The following is a 16,982-nucleotide window of genomic DNA, read 5'->3' on the forward strand; positions in this document are numbered from 1 at the left end:
GCAGTTTGAGGCTCTGGTAGCAACAGTTCTGTCAACTTTAATAGAGGTGATACCGCATGTGTGGAGATTTTGCTGCACTAAAAATTTACCCCCATACATGCAGGTGTGTTTGGGCTAGTCACTGATGCCAGAATGCAAAATCCTGGAAGGGATACTGTGACCCAAGATAATCAGTCTTGACTCTCCATCTGTACAAAGAGCAATTTTGCAAGTCATCAGCTGAGCAGATACACCCCTAGCCAAGATGAAAAGTGTTATTGCAGGGACTACAGAGTCCTTAAAGAAACTTTGTTGAATTCATGTATCTTCTCTAGACTTCAGCACTATATTTATTATGTCTTATTGTCTGTATGGCAGGCAACCCAAAGTTATGTTGACGAATGTCCTGAGGACAGAAATAGGAAGAAAATACACACAGAGCCAGCTTATAACTGATGCTAATTTATCTGATGTTGACAAGTTGCAGTCAGATCGACCGCCCTCATCATCCGTTGCCAGCCTAGAGATATTGCAAATATTAAATCCTCCTCTCCAAAGCCTTTTTATATCCAAAAGGTATGTTGTTCAATACTGATTAAGTCTTAACGTCCTGGATCTTTGCTTCATTTGGCTGAAAATCATAATCATTTGCTTGCAATTGTTTTTTATGGGAAACTAGTCCTTTTTACATTGTAGATGTTACCTGTTGTCTTGATCACTAGCCTTACTCTTGTGACTGTCACTTTAGATCATATAATTTGAGTGTGCCTGTACCAACCACAGTCTTTTGGGATTTCTGATGAATTGGTGGCTAGAGTTTGATTAATTCTGGTCCAGCTTATTGGACTCTCTGAGATGGGTGTTTTTCATCACTTCGGTGAAAAGAAAACACATTCACATCTAACTGTCCCCCTAGAAGAAGAAATCTACAATTCTTTCCTCTTCTGATGGTTCTTCTGGATCTGATTTTGACTCTCTTCCAAGTCATATTTCTCATCACAGACCACCTGTGTGCCAGCTCTGGAAAATTAACATCTGCTCTGCAAACACCAAGACTCCCTGGAGAAGGACTTTGTACCTCTTAGCAGAACAGGAAGTGGAAAGAAAGACATCAGACACCACAACATGCTATGCTGAAAAGTGACCCAGGTGGATCAATTCATAGAGAGAGAAGGCAGAGGGAGCTGTTTACAGGGCATAGCTAAGAGACAGTGTCATTCAGACCAAATTCAGAAAAGGCTGTGGCTGTACGTCATTATAATCATCTGAAAGAAATCACAATGGGAACTGCGGAGCATAAACCAGAGCTTGAGGGAAGAGAGCTATTAGCAACACGAAACAGCAAATTGACTGTGATCACACATGTTAAATACTTTGATAGTCTTGTACATTTGAACCACTGATAAAATGCATTTTGTCATCTCTTGATGTTTTTGATTGACCTAATTTTGGTGCTCATTTCTTCTGACCTATGCAGATGTTCTTCTCAGCCTCACAATCTCCTGATATATGGCAGAGTGACACCTGGGATTTGTGACAAATGGCCAGAATTAATTACAGAGTCCGTTACATGCTTTACATTTATACCGTTTGCCAGCTGATGGCTAGAGGTGTGAGTGAATCGGACTGATTGACAATAAGATTTGTTTTATTGGTGGCTTCCTGTTCCTAGGAGAATTTTTAAGATCACTCTGCAATTCTTTCAGTGTTGAGATTTTGCATGGAAGTTATTCTAAGATAAATTTTATGTAAACAGAGAATGATAAATTCTCAGTTGAGATGTCAAAGGCAGTCTAAATGCAACAATATGCTAACATACTGTCGCTGAGCTAAAGTTAGGTCGGTTTTCCCGCTTGTCTCCTCTTGATTACCCAACTTCCTACCCATGGTCTGTTGTCATTGTTCTCTGTGTTAGCTGCCTGACATAGATTGTAAGCTTCTTGGTGGAGAGATCTTGTCTTATGTCTTTAAAGGACCTTGAACAAAATGGTACTTTTGTTAGTAGTAATGATATTTGGTGTTACTAAGCCACTAAGTTACATGAATTCAACCAAATGTTTCTTTATCTAGATTTCAGTGCAGCGTTTATCATTTATTGTTATATGTATGGCAGGCAACCTAAAGTTATTTTGAAGAATGTCCTGAGGATGAAAATTGGAAGAAAATACATAAAGAGACAGCTTATAACAGATGCTAATTTATCTGATGCTGACAAGTTGCTATCAGGTCAACCACCCTCATCATCTGTTGCCAACTTGCAGACATGTCACATATTAAGTCCTCCTCACCAAAGCCCTTTTATATCTAAAAGGTATGTTCTTCATTATTGATTTTGCTAGCCTTATTCTCTCTGAAACAACATAACTTGTCATGAAAAAGATAACTTCTGTGAAACTGTTTTTATGAGAATCTGACTTGAAGCAATAGTTGAATTTCCTGAGTGCAAACTAACATACAGTATTTTCAACAACCCATCATTTTAACATTACATTATTCTCATTCTTGCTACATCTGACATTACTTGGTCACCTTTTGTTAATAATAGAACTTAAAACATTGATCTTTTCCAAATTTATGTTTATACATGATTACTAGGTTTTAATATGACTATATTGGTTTGAAATGATGTCCAAAACTAATCATTATGTCACTTGCCTGTTGCTGTGATATTTGGTGTCTTGGTTCTAGGTTTTCTTTGACATATGTTCAAAGCACTTGTATATGCTAGTCCTGTTCTTCCTAAATCCACAACTGGTCTCAACCCCATCATCAGTGTGCAGCAAGGACTGCCTCTCTCATTGCTTTAGCTTTCTATTTCTCCTATTTCCATGTTTATATAGACTTCAGTACAACAGAAATGCTTTATGTAAGGAATTAGCTGTAGAAATGAAGCTGACTAGGATTACATAATGTAAGTTTCATTCTGCATTTGCAAAGTGAACTATTCCGTCTCTCCTCCTTCTGTGCTCGTCTCTCTGCTTAAAAGAAAAACAGCATCAAGAACAAAGGAAAATAAAAAAGAGAGGGGAAATAATGAAATAAAGGTTATGACTACACAGCAGCTGGGAGGTGCGATTCCCAGCTCAGCTAGACATAGATGCAGTAGCTCATAAAAGTTAGCATCTGAAAATAGCAGTGTGGTCATGGCTGCTCAGGCTAGCCACCAGCATACATTCTTACATGACCCCCTGAGTATGTACTTGTGTGGCTAGCTCAAAATGCCACTGCAGTTACCCTCCTCCCCATCCTTAAAATCCTGATGTGAACACGAGCATTTTGCAAGTTAGCATGCAGTACAAACATTTGATCTGAGCTTGCAGCATATATGTAATGGTATTAGGCAGATGCATCCTATTATTCCTTTATCAAGGTGCTTCTTTTTTTTCAGTCTTCACTGTCTCTTTATAGCCAGGATCATTTCAAGAAACAGTGTGAAGTGCTGACTCGGACGAGGCTTGACAAGCTAGTATTTGACTCTGAAACTACTTTGCTGCTACTTATCCCAGGATGAGACTTAAGGAAAATCTGAGTGTGTTGGATATTAACCACATAGTTTGAAGGTGACATACTTGGCCATATAAATCAGCTCATGCATGTTTTACAACAGCACCTTTAGCATGGAAATGGTGGGATTTGTATTCTCTGTGCCTAGACGTAATTTTGGAATGACAGTTGCCTGTGTTCATAGAGAGAAGACTATTTGTGAAATTGTGTCGATAATTCATTGTATTTAGAATTGAGAGAAGACAGGTAAGTTATACATCTGAAACAGTATATTAGAAAAGGCAGTACAGACATTTCAGTTTTGAAACAGCTGATTGCTTCTTTGCACTATGTAACCAGTTCTGAGAAGTTTTACAGTTCACAGTGTAGGCAGGGCAACTGCACCTGTATTTCCTACCACTCCCGTGGTCCAGCAAGGGCACCCACTCTCCAGCTTCCCAGACATCAAATCTCTTGGACAAAGACATGTCTCTCTCTCTTCCTCCCCCCCCCCCCCCCAGGCTGCACAGATCCCTGCCTACACTGTGAATTCCCTAGCAAATCAGACTGACTAAGCAGGGCTGCTTTGCCTTCTTTTGAAAGATTATAAACAGTGTAGTTGCCCATATGTATAAGTTACCATACAGCTTTTCCGAAACATACATGTTTATTCTTAATGCGAACGCATTAGAGAGAAAACATATTAAAATAATAAAAGAACCTATACGCATGCTAATAAGAATACCAGAGATCACCCCAATTTTAACAAGAGCTCTGGCAGGTATACAGTTTTTCAGACCTCACCAAGGGGATTTTCTGTGTTCGCAAGTTCATAATAGCTGTTAGATCAAAACAAGCACACCCATGGAAAGAGTTAGTCCCTCCTTTATAGAGCCAGGGTCTTTGATCTGGAAATAGGTAATTTGTAGACAATGTGTTTCTCCTTCAAAAGTCTAGGTAGGTACTTTCATAACTAACGGCATTACACTGGCATACACCTCTCCATAAAGATTTCCTGGGAAACTCGCTTAATTTAAAAAGTCATTTTGTTTCAAGTAACTCTCTGAAGCTCTCATAACACTTCCCAGAATTTACTTAACCATGTCTCTTCCCTAGATACATTACATACACTCCCACAATAATGCATCAAATTTGCATTTTTAATAGAATGAATTCTTAAGGTATTTAAACTTAATTCAGTAAGGTTTGCCTAGGATATTGCAGGAATTTGCCATATCTGTCACAATAAGCATGAGGAAGTGCATGCTTTGTGAAGACAATGCAGAGCGACAGGTGAAGTGTGTTAAACTGAGATGAAAGAACTTTAGGCTCCCTCTACTGAAGTTTTTAGATGGGAATGGAATGGATTGTTAAAAAATTAATTTATTCAAGCCAATCGTGAACATGTTTTTTCAATATTTTCGCCAGTTACAGTCACTGAAACTAAGTGTTTCAGAAATTGGTTCTCTCGGCTTACTTTGTAGCAGTGTTTCTTTGTTGCTTGAGGGATTAATTTCTCATGTTTATTTTGTAATAATCTTCTCTGACCCCAGGCGTTAAGTAAAAATGTTGGACCTGTTTGATAAGGCATGTTAATAGGAGAAACCAATTTTCAGGAATCAAATGTTACTTTTAATGGTGTTGAGTAAGTGCTGATAAGACTGCTTACAAACCTGAGAAGTCTGTCTAAAATGTGTGATGTAAAAGTAGCAATGCTGAAACATCTTCCTCATGAAGTTACTGTTTTAGACAAGCTCTGTTTGATTCTAGTTCCAACTCTACCTGGTAGTTTTGTACAGGATACCTTTGGGACCTGATTTTCATTTACACAAAGGCTCCTTTACACAGCTCTGGCAGAGTAACAAGGCCTTTATAGTGGGTTCAAATACATGTACATCCTCATTTGACATAACCAGAGCAGTGAATAAGGGCCTCAGTATAAATGAGAATCATGCCTTTGGTATAGCAAAAGTATCCAGTTTTGTACTGTGGATATAAAGAACCAATAAATATATATTTTTATTTATAATATTTATATAATAATACACGTTGGAGGCCTTAGCTGGGCTTCTCCATTCTTGTGCCTCCACGGGGCAGTCAGTTATTATGCTTGCCATTTAATTCACATGTAAATAACTGATTTGTGGGTATAATCAGGTATATATTTGTCCTAGTGACTTAAAATTGTGAGTGTAGAAATTGATACCATCTTCTGAAAATCTGCCCTCCAATGTCTGTAGTAGGGAAGCATAATTTTTTAGTGGCAAGAGAAATTTTAATCCACTGCACGTAGAAAGGCCAGAGATGTCCACTGCAAGTGGTGATAGAGTCAGATCCTGCACCTCATGAGAAGTTAATGGGATTTCTTATGTGAGTAGGTGATGCAGTATCAGGCCCCATTTGATGACAAATACATCAGTACTTTTCAAATGGTTGGTATTAGAGAATTGCTTGTAGCACTCAGGGAAAAAAAGCAGAAACTGAAGTACTTGTATTAAATCACTTCTTGCCTTCTGAATACACAGCTTTCCCCACTGATACTGTATAAACAACTGATTTTGTCTCTATACCTGTCCAGGGTGAATGCTTTAAGGTGCATGGCAATGGAGAATTAAGCCTAGTGTATATAGTAGCCTTGTAATCTAGCGGTTCTGGTATCAGTTTAAGTGATGCTTTTCACTCCAGTTCCGACATGTAATTTAAACTGCAACTTCTTGTCAGTTGTATATACAAGGTACTACATAGGTAACTGAATGTGTGTGTGTATATTATAGGGGGAGTTGGGAGCAACCCTTATGTTAGTTTCATAATATCTATTATAAAATATTCTTGCAACCCATTTTTGAGACACAGCTACAGCAGTTCCCTGTGCACTGGGAACCCTATGAGTGGACAGTCTCTCTGTGAAGGGGGATGAAAGAGTTAGGCTGGCTTCCGACAACAACGCTTATATCTAGGCCCACCACATGGCTCCAGTGACCCATCCCCATGTGGAGAGGCATCACATGGTGATGAGCAAACCCAGAGTGGCTTATTATTTAATCAGAATGCATCAGTGTGTGTGTGTAAAGTCTTATTCAGAGTTCTGTTTCCTATTTTAGATGTGTTGTGACCATGTGTGAATTTAACAGGAAAAATTTTGGTATACATTTGAATACAGAATGCCCCCCCCACGATTCTTTCCTGCATTTCTGTTTGCATTCATGATACTATATTTTTAATTTGATTTTTCTGACTTGGCCTATCTGCCTGCCGAATGGATGGTCTCTCTGTCTCTTAAGGTTGTCACCTTGAATCTTTCATATCAGTAAGATGCTTTTACAGTAAGATGCATCTCAGAATTTGTATGAGGTACCTTTTTATCAGACTTCTGTCAATGTTGTAAGTAGCATTACTTCAGATGTTAACACACACACCTCACCATTCTAAAAACAGATTTGAAACTCTTATGAAGAATGGGAAATCTATTCATCAGATATTTAAAATAACAAAATAAGATGTTTATAAATGTGCAGGTACCTTAACAAGAAAATACAGATAAGAATTAAAGGAAAATAACTCAAACCTCCTGTTTTACTATACATGAATTAATAACTCATCTACAATAGTGTTACATAGACATACCCAGCACTCCACAAAAACATATTTCTTCTAATCATAGTCTGATCACAGCTGTCTGTCTTGTCTTATTCCCATTTCAGCCAGCTAAAAAAACCTGGTTGGAATTTTAAAAGTAGTAAATTTAGATTAGAAGATGAAAACATTAGTAAATAGCTCTAGATGTTGAGCCCTTTTGATTGCTTCAGAGTATGTCTACACTGCAGTCAGAGTTGTGACTGAAGCTTCTGAATACATACCCAAGCTAGCTTTAATTTAGTCAATGAGAGCACAAATAGCACTGAAGTATCACATGCTTCAGCATGGGCTGTACAAGCCTACCCAGGATTCTGAGTACTTACTGGAGCAGCTAGCCTGCACTGAAGTCAGCGACTGGTATTAGTACTCAAGCTAGCTAGATCAAAGCTAGGTTGGGTATGTCTATACGTGTGTAAATCACATCTCTGAGTGCAGTGTAGACATTCCCTTGGAGACCTGATGGGTGCTGCAGAGGCACCCAGCATTCATCAAATCACAGAGTTCCTTTTGTGAGCCACTTGCAATATTCCCAGATCATCTGATAGGTCGGAGCTGAACAATTAACTGTTCTCTCATTTTAGCATTTGTTATACAAAAGAATTTTGGAAGAGGGACAGAAGGGGTGGGAAATTTGCAAGCATATTATGAAGTCTCTGGAGCTCCCATAAAAGATAGATAATTGCTAATTTGTTTGTTTTCCGTGTATTAATCCCCATCCAACTGTGAAAATCTCATTTTTAAGTACATTCCACACGTGGAAAATTATTACTAACTACTAGCTAATCAGATTTTACAATTAGTAAATAGGAAAAAGAAGTGAGAAACTCAGCCCCATAAGTACCCATCAATTTGCCTTGAAAATAACTGTGTTTTGTTTGTAATTCTAACACTATATTAGGAATCTCATTTATTTTTAAAAATATTCCTTGAGACAGCTTTGCAGTGTGTTCAAAAACAAACCCATGAATCCTCCCCTTTGAATTACCTTACACCTTGAGACCATCTCCAGAGATGACCCATCACCATGTGGGCACCAGGGCACCATGGTGATCCTGGGCAGATCATAGCTGTATAGAAACCTGGGGAAAGTAAGTTGTGTGTGTTGGGTACCAGCCCTCCTGACTATTTGAAGGATTCCACACATTTTCACAGCCGTTTGATTATTCATATATCCGTGCAGGTCACCTTTTAAAGTAATATTCACTACCAATACTATACTATGGTGAAAATAAGATGAACTGAGTTTATCTGTATTTATGTAAAGGGGAAATGTTTGTGTTTGCATATATATTTCCTGAAACATTCCTGAAGAAATGTTTGATTGATGGTATGTGTCAAATGTCTGGGGAAGATTGATTAGTCGTACTAAACTAAATGCCAGAAACTCCTGATGATTTTTGCAGGATCTCTTAAAATGGGAAACTGTGTGATTGATTGACAGACAGGCAGACTACATACCCACACAGGTTAAAATAACATTATTTAAGATGAGAAAGTCAAGCACTCAAAAGTTAGGAAATGCCAGAATTAAAGTTGCCTGTGCAACCTTAATTTGGCCCTTTTATGTGTATGCATTATGATAGTATATCATCATATAATTGAAGACTATTTTTTTCCACAGGCCCCCTGCTTCATTCAGTGTACAGTACTTATTCAATGATCAGCTATTCAATATTTTGTTTTATCCTGATAGTTCAGTGTGTAGCCCTCACATGCCTTACTTACTGCATGCTATTCCAATTCTGCTCTGAAGACAGGATTATTTTCTCCATGAGATTTTTTATGGCAGTCATTGATATAGTATGAAAGTGTTTCACAACACAGCAGTGAGATGAGGGAGTGGTATCCCCATTTTACAGATATGGAGAAGAGAGACAGAGCGATTAAGGTCAAAAGTATCTACTAACTCTGTTTTCCCAGTTTGAGACAACTAGGATCAGATGTTTTTAGAGTACTTGGCATTATAGAGTAATTTATATGTTCAAAGCACAGCTCCCATTGACTTCAGTTGCAGCTGTGAGTGCTCAGCAATTCTGCAAATCAAACCCCAAGATCTCTGGTCAGGCACCCAGAAAATGAGGAATGTGCAACTTATGACCACTTGTAAAAGCTTTGGTTTAAGTGACTTGACTAGAATCACATAGGAACTCAGTGGCAAAGCCAAGGATAGAATCCAATTCCCTAGGGCAACATTCAGCTGCCTTAACCATGAGACCCTCCTCTCTTTTCTGGCAGTGCACTGCATCATTCATTCCACACCTTCCAGCATCTACAGAAAATGAAGCAATGATCCTCCAGACAACAGTGTTCCTCACTACACAGCCCTGATTCATTGCCAGAGCAGGTCCATCCTGTGTACTAAAGGAGGCAGAGGTCCTATGGAAAAAACATTGTGATCATGTAATGAAAGGATAGTATAATGCATGTGCACAAGGGAGTGAATTAAGATTGCACAGGGAGCCTTAACTCTGGTATTAACCTGGGTGTGAATAAGCCACCTGCCTGAGCAACACACGCTACGCCTACCTAAGTGCCTGTCTGGACAATGCTTCTCTCACCGACATAGCTACCGCCTCTCAGGGAGATGGTTTTATTATGCTGATGGGAGAGCTCTCTCCTGTCAGCATAAAGCGTCATCAGACATGCTACAGTGGTGCAGTTGCATCGGTTCAGCTGTGCCACTGTAGCACTTCTAGTGTAGATTGGCCCTACACTAGAGTGTTTGACATTGTAACATCAATATCCTTTTAACGTAGCACCTGGGCATAATTTCATAGGCTTTTTAAAAATCCAGCTGAAAAGATAGAAGTTCTATTGCAGCATCATATTGATACCTGTATGGTTCATCAGCAGGGGTAGAACCTTTAAATCCACCATGCAGAGTTCTGCCACTTGAGCTGATGGAGTAACTGATAGCAGTAGTAAGTTGTTATCCTCTTTGTGGCACAACACTAGAGGGGATGAGATATACAGTTTGCCTGTGGGTACCTCAGATATTTGCTAACAGCTGAGGACGGGAAGTTCAGGAATCTTGGGTTCCATTCTAGAGCCAGTGTTCTTCAGAGGGCACAGATTCTTCTACCCATTCCACACAAGTGACCACTTTTGCCCCCTCTCCTCCAACCTGTCCCTGTTCCAGTCCTGTCTGTTCCTCACCCTGGCTTCTTGACCCAGACCCATTTTCCTCACTTTGCCAGATCCAGTCTCCTTGCCCAGGAAATGTGTCTTGCTTCTCTGGATTCCCCATCCCAGTTCTCTCCACTTCATGGTTCCTCATTCCATGTTTCTTTTCCCCTTCCTCTAGTCATGACCCCGCAACCCCGATGTTTCCTGTTCCCGTTGGCTTCTAGGCCTAGTCACCTTCTCTGGGCTCTCATCCAGTTGTGTCTCCTCTGACTTCATGTCCCAGCCTCTTGAGCAAATCCCAATTCTCCCCTACCCCTCAGCTCCTCGTGCAAGATGTTGCCCTACACCTACTGTGTCCACATCTATCAATATTCAAATTGGAGCTTCCTCCTCAATGCTGCCTTCCAGGAGGAAGGTCATTGAGAGCAGGGAGGGTACGTCTACATTGCTCACTTCTTACGGCAGCATGTAGAGTACATACACTGTTTGCCCCCTGGCCCAGGTATAAATAGAAGTGTTGACAATGGAGCACTGCTTAGGTGATTAAAGTAAAGACATGCCTGAATCCGGTGGGTATATACCCTACACAGCTCTCTGTGCACCCAAACAATGCCTCCTCCAATTACAATGCTGTTTTTACCAGTGTAATGTCCTACTGCCAGAGCCTTTCCCCAGTGTAGGGAAAGGCTCTGGCAGAGGGGAGGCAGTGAGGAAAGGCTCCAGCAGCTCCTTGCTATTTGAGCCACTTCTTGCCACAGAAAAAAACTCCAGTGGCTAGGAGGCAGCAGGAAATGCCAGCTCTCTTTCCCGTTGCCTCCCCTTGCCAGAGCTTTTCACTGGTACTTGTAGCTACACACTGCAATGAATGCAGCCTGGCATGTAGCTACACATCCCCTACATGCTGCCACCAGTGGTGTGCAGTGTAGACGTAGCCAGAGAAATAGTTTCCTTGTTCTCAGTTCAGGTACCTGGACCCTGACCTGGCACAGCCTGCAGCAATCCAGAGCTGCAGTTGCAGAGACAGTCCTGCTCAGCCCTGGACTGGTGCAGAGGGAATTTGAGGAATTTAGCTGCTAGAATCTAAGAAGTGTCTACTGAGCATGTGCAAACTATAATTTTTCGTGGTCTTCTAACTTGGCCAGATGTGGGTGGATTTTTACAAGGACAGCAAAAGGCACTTACTTGACTCAAAGGCAACTCTTGTGCCAAATTTCAAGCCACTGCTCTAAATCAAGGGAGTGCTTTTTAAAGAATAGGTCTCCAGAATTTTTTTAACATAGGCGAATGAACATATTTTCCCCTCACTTCATTCTCTGAAATGGCTGAACTATTTTTTCTGAAATTTTCCCAAAAAATTCAAGTTGAAGCAGACAACTGACATGGAAAATATAAAATAGATTAATATGGCTTATTGTCCAAAGTGACCATCCTTTTTGCTGGTGTCGGAAATGCATTTAAGCACCCACATCTGACAGGTCCCAATCTTGCTAGGTGGTGTCTCCTGTTTCTGGGGAAAAGTACTAAGCTTTGTCAGCTCCCATTAACTTCAATAGGAGTTGAGGACTGTCAGCAGCCCACAACATCAGACCCTCAAAACTGAAGTGTGACATCAATTTATTGGTACATTTTGTAAAGAAAAAAAGAGTTGTAGAGGGGAGAAAATGCCTTGGTTCTGCTATTGTTGCTTTCATTTTTAAAATAAAACCAACAGCTTGAGAAATAGGCACAGACTAAGACTCATAGTTTTCCTTTTATCAGTTTTCAATAATCTTCCTTATCTTCCTTCAGCCCCTCTGTGCTAAGCACATCCTTTTCAAGGACCTTTTAGCTGGAACACTCTGTTTAAAACCTTTTCTCTTGGGAACAACTCATACTTTGGAATCTTGTGCCCATTTAAAGTCTCAAATAATTTGAAATGTGCTATATTGTCCCTATACCTGATGTTAATGACAAAGGGAAGGAGATATTTAATTAACTATGGCTTTTCTCTTTGCAGTCAGTGCTTCTGATCATTGTCTCAACAGTGCTTCACAGGCAGCACTGGCAGAACAATATTTAAATAACCTTTACCAGTGAATCAGATTCTCATGTTGTGCACCTTCTTAGAAGCATCCTTTTCACTAGTGATCAACACTGCTAATGTCAATATGTCTAGTAGTGTATTTCCATGGAGGAAACTGAATGTCTGCATTGTATTTTGCTGTGCTTCACAGCACTTACTAGTGAAGCAGGATTCTGTAGTCTGATCGTTCTCTGATATCCATAAAGAGGGTTAGTCAGTACTCTTGCAGAATTAAGGAGAATTCATAGTTGCTGTTTTTACAGGAATGAATGGCGCCAGAAGAAGACAGATGACAGTCTTCTGAAATTGTCTGAACCTTCTAAAGAAGCAGAAAGCAATAATGCTCTGTTTACTGTAAGAAGATATGCCCAGCAGAAGAAAGGTTGGTGATGAAGATCAGTTCTGTTTTGCATTTAAATATTTGGATATTACGGTTGAATAACTGGATATTTGCCTTAGATTTACAAGCAGAGTGTAAGAAAAAGAAGGTAATACAAAGGTTTTGCTTTGTGAACAGTATGTACAATTTGTCGAAAGTGTGTGGGATAAAATATCCATATGCTATCAAATATCCAAAGCTAAATTTTAAATAATGTTAAGGCAATAATTTAAACCTACAAAGAGAAGGAAATTGAGAGAGAAGCCTCAGGCTGTACCTTCAGTTATTATAATTAGAGCTATCAAACGATAAAAAAAATAATTGCAATTAATCGTGAGATTTTAAAAAGTCATGATTAATTGCAGTTTTAATTGCACAATTGTTAATAGAATACCAATTTAAGTTTATTATAAATATTTTGGATGTGTTTCTACATTTTCAGATATATTGATTTCAATTACAACAGAGAATATAAAGTGTACAGTGCTGACTTAATATTTTTATTACAAATATTTGCACTGTAAAAAATAAGAGGTTATATTTTTCAGTTCACCTCATACAAGTAGTGAAGTGCAATCTCTTTATTGTGAAAGTGCAATTTACAAATATAGAATTTTTTGTTGTATACCTGCACTCAGAAACAAAAGAATGTAAAACTTTAGACCAGGGGTGGCCAGCCTGTGGCTCTGGATCCACATGCGGCTCTTCAGAAGTTAATATGCAGCTCCTTGTATCGGCACCGACTCTGGGGCTGGAGCTACATGTGCCAACTTTCCAGTGTGCCGGTGGGTGCTCACTGCTCAACCCCTGGCTCTGCCACAGGCCCTTCCCCCACTCCACCCCTTCCCACCCTCTCCCCTGAGCCTGCTATGCCTCACTCTTCTCCCTCTGAGCCTCCTGCATGCTACGAAACAGCTGATCAGGATGTGCGGGGAGGGGTGGGAGAGGCGCTGATTGGCGGGGCTTCCGGTAGGCAGGAGGTGCTGGGAGCGGGGGGGAGCTGATGAGGGGCTGCTCATGTATTACTGTGACTCTTAGGTAAATTCTGGCTCCTTCTCAGACTCAGGTTGGCCACCCCTGCTTTAGACCCACCCTGCAGGTCGAAGCATGAAGGCGCATATGAATGTTTAGCGTATCTGGCATGTAAATACCTTGAAATGCTTGTTACAACCGTGCCATGTGAATGCCTGTTCTCACTTTCAGGTAACACTGTAAATAAGAAGCGGGCCGCATTATCTCTTGTAAATATATATAAACTGGTTTGTCTTAGTGATTGGCTGAACGAGAAGTAGAACTAAGTGGACTTGTATAAGGTGAATTGAAAAAGAATATTTCTTTTGTTTCTTTTTTACAGTGCAAATATTTGTATTAAAAAATAATATAAAGTAAGCACTGTACACTTCATATTGTGTAACTTTGTAACTGAAATCAATGTTTGAAAACGTAGAAAAACATGAAAAATATTTATAATGTAAATTGGTATTCTATTATTGTTTAACAATATGATTAAAATTGCAATTAATCGCAACTATTTTTTAATTTAGTTAATTAGTTTTGTGTTAATTGCATGCATTAACTGCGATTAATTGACAACCCTAACAATAATATCGCATCTTTATACAAAGCCTTTTGTCTGAAAGGATATTAAAATGTTATATGAACTTAACTGTTGTACAAATGCTACACAGTGATTTTGTTCACTACTGCAAGACAGGCAAGTGGGTGATGTAATGTACAAGTGTAGCACCGACGAACCCCAGTTGTTGTCAGGTGGGATGGAACTTTGGACCTCTGAAGCTAAAGGCATGAGCCTGTACTGCATGAGCTAAAAGCCACATGGACCTTAGCTAGGGCTGTAGCAAACTCATTAATCTATAAGTGGTCTGGGTGCCACTAGAGGGGACAGAGCACCGCACCCAGGAGGTATGTGGGTTACACAAGTTTTTTAACATTTCTCAGCAATATTTACAAGAGGGGCAGAATACTGTGTCCATCTGAAACTGCAGGAGAGACTTAGGGAGGCAGAACGTTAATTACCAAGGCTAGAAGTGGCTTGAGTACTGAGGATAACATTCCTACTCTGAGGCGAGCTATGAGTTCAGTGACATCCTTTTCTTGCTCCTGTAGATTGGAGATTTGTTCAGATTGGTTTTGAATTTAAAATAATTTTTCATTGTGTATCGCCATTTCCCCTGGCGGGAAATTATCTAGTAAACACATGCAAGAAAGAGAGAGAGAAATTTTGTGTGGATGCAAATATGGTAATCGATGCACTTTAAAAATTTTTGTCACTGTGACCACAGTTTGAAAACAGTGAAGATGTTTAAGGATGACTACCATCAATTTTAATAGCAATGTTACCGTATTGTGCCCTATTAAGTCATTTTTCTTTTTTGTTATTTTTATTAAAATCTTTGGTATAGAAAACAAGGAAAGCGATCAACAAGATAAAGAAAGCAAAACCTTGAACTATACCTCTTTTGGTTTGAGTGAAGCAAGTTGTCTGAATTCTGAGAAGAGGAAAAGAAGATTTAGTGGCCATTTTCCTGATCCATGTAATTCAAGTTCCCCTGGAAAAGTACCATCGTCATATGTAAGTAACAATTTTGTTGTGTTACAGTATTTTCTCACTTTAATAGCAGTAACTAAATCCAAAGATTATAGCAGCAGCTAGTAAATTGTCTTTAAAAGACATTATGTACCACCTGTTGGCTAAGTAGTGATGTATCGAATCTTGATAGCTCTCCTTTCATTCCCTTATAATAACACACTAAGACCTTGACCCTGCAACATTTACATGAGTAACTCTACATATGTGAGTGATTTTTAGATTCCAGGACCGGAAGGGACAATTGTGATCATCTAGTCTGATCTTCTATATAACACAAACCATAGAACTTCCCCAAAATAATTCCTAGAGTGTATCTTTTAAAAAAAAGTCCACATTTGATTTAAACAATGCCAATGATGGAGAATCCACCATGACCCATGTTAAATGGGTTCAGTGGTTAATTTCTCGCTGTTAAAAATGTATGCCTTGGTTCCAGTCTAAACTTGTTTAACATCAACATTCAGCAATTGGATTGTGTTATACCTTTAGCTGCTAGTTTGATGATCCCATTATCAAATATTTGTTCCCCGTATAGATATTTATAAACTGTGATCTAGCCCCCTTTAACCTTCTTGTTGTTTAGCTAAAAAGATTGAGATCCTTCTGTCACTTTAAGGCATGTTTTCCAGTCTTTTCATCATTCTGGTTGCTCTTCTCTGAATTCTCTCCAATTTATCAATATCCATCTTGAATTATGAACACCAGAATACTGGATACAGTATTCCAGCAAAGGTCGCACCAGTGCCAGATACAGAGGTAAAATAATGTTTGTGCTCCTACTTGAGATACCCCTATTTATGCATACAAGGATTTCATTCGTCCTTTTTGCCACATCATCAGACTGCAGGGAGCTCATGTTCAGTTGATTATCCACCACACCCAAATCTTACTCACTACTTTCCAAGATAGTCACTCATCCTATATGTATGGCCTACATTCTTTGTTTCCACCATGTATAAATTGACACTTAGACTTATTAAAATGCATATTGTTTGCTTGCACCCAGCTTACCAAGCAATTCAGATCACTCTGTCAGTGAACTGTCCTGTTCATTATTTACCACTCCCCCAATTTTTGTGTTGTCTGCAATCTTTATCAGTGATGACTTTTTGTTTTCTTTCACCTCACTGATGATAATATTGTAGGGTAGGGCCAAGAACTAATCCCTATGGCACCACATTAGGCATACATGTGCTGAATGATGATTTCTTGTTTATAGTCTCATTTTGAGACCTATCATTTAGCCAGTTTTTTGTCCATCTAATGTATGCCTGTAATGGGGTTCACTCACTGTAAGAGCGCCTCCTTGTGACCAGGTATGGTATAGCAGTTTTCTTCCCATTAGGCAGCCCCTGCTGATGGTCACTCCATTGGTGGAAAAAGCAACAAAGAGTTCTGTGGCACCTTATGACCAGGGGCAGGCAACCTATGGCACGGGTGCCAAAGGCAGCATGTGAGCTGATTTTCAGTGGTACTCACAGTGCCCAGGTTCTGGCCACCGGTCCGGGTAGCTCTGCATTTTAATTTAATTTTAAATGAAGCTTCTTAAACAATTAAAAACCTTATTTACTTTACATACATGTAAATTATGTATGTAATTTACATGTTATATATTATAGACTTATAGAAAGAGACCTTCTAAAATATTAAAATGTATTACTGGCATGCAAAACCTTAAATTAGAGTGAATAAATGACGACTCGGCA

At 39.4% G+C, this 16,982-nt stretch overlaps 1 protein-coding gene across 1 annotated transcript in view; it reads left to right on the forward strand.

Moving 5' to 3' along the window:
* The window catches only part of SENP7 (SUMO specific peptidase 7), a 37,658-nt gene extending 23,815 nt beyond the window's left edge, over nucleotides 1-13,843 (forward strand). The window contains exons 5-8 of the mRNA XM_030582577.1: nucleotides 358-555; nucleotides 2,093-2,290; nucleotides 12,550-12,668; nucleotides 13,726-13,843. Coding sequence (XP_030438437.1) covers nucleotides 358-555; nucleotides 2,093-2,290; nucleotides 12,550-12,668; nucleotides 13,726-13,751 — 541 coding nt within the window. The 3' untranslated portion in view covers nucleotides 13,752-13,843. The remainder of the gene's footprint in view (nucleotides 1-357; nucleotides 556-2,092; nucleotides 2,291-12,549; nucleotides 12,669-13,725) is intronic.
* The last annotated feature ends 3,139 nt before the right edge of the window (nucleotides 13,844-16,982 follow it).

The sequence above is a fragment of the Gopherus evgoodei genome, chromosome 1, assembly GCF_007399415.2.
Source record: "Gopherus evgoodei ecotype Sinaloan lineage chromosome 1, rGopEvg1_v1.p, whole genome shotgun sequence".
Classification (NCBI taxonomy): Eukaryota; Metazoa; Chordata; order Testudines; family Testudinidae; genus Gopherus; species Gopherus evgoodei.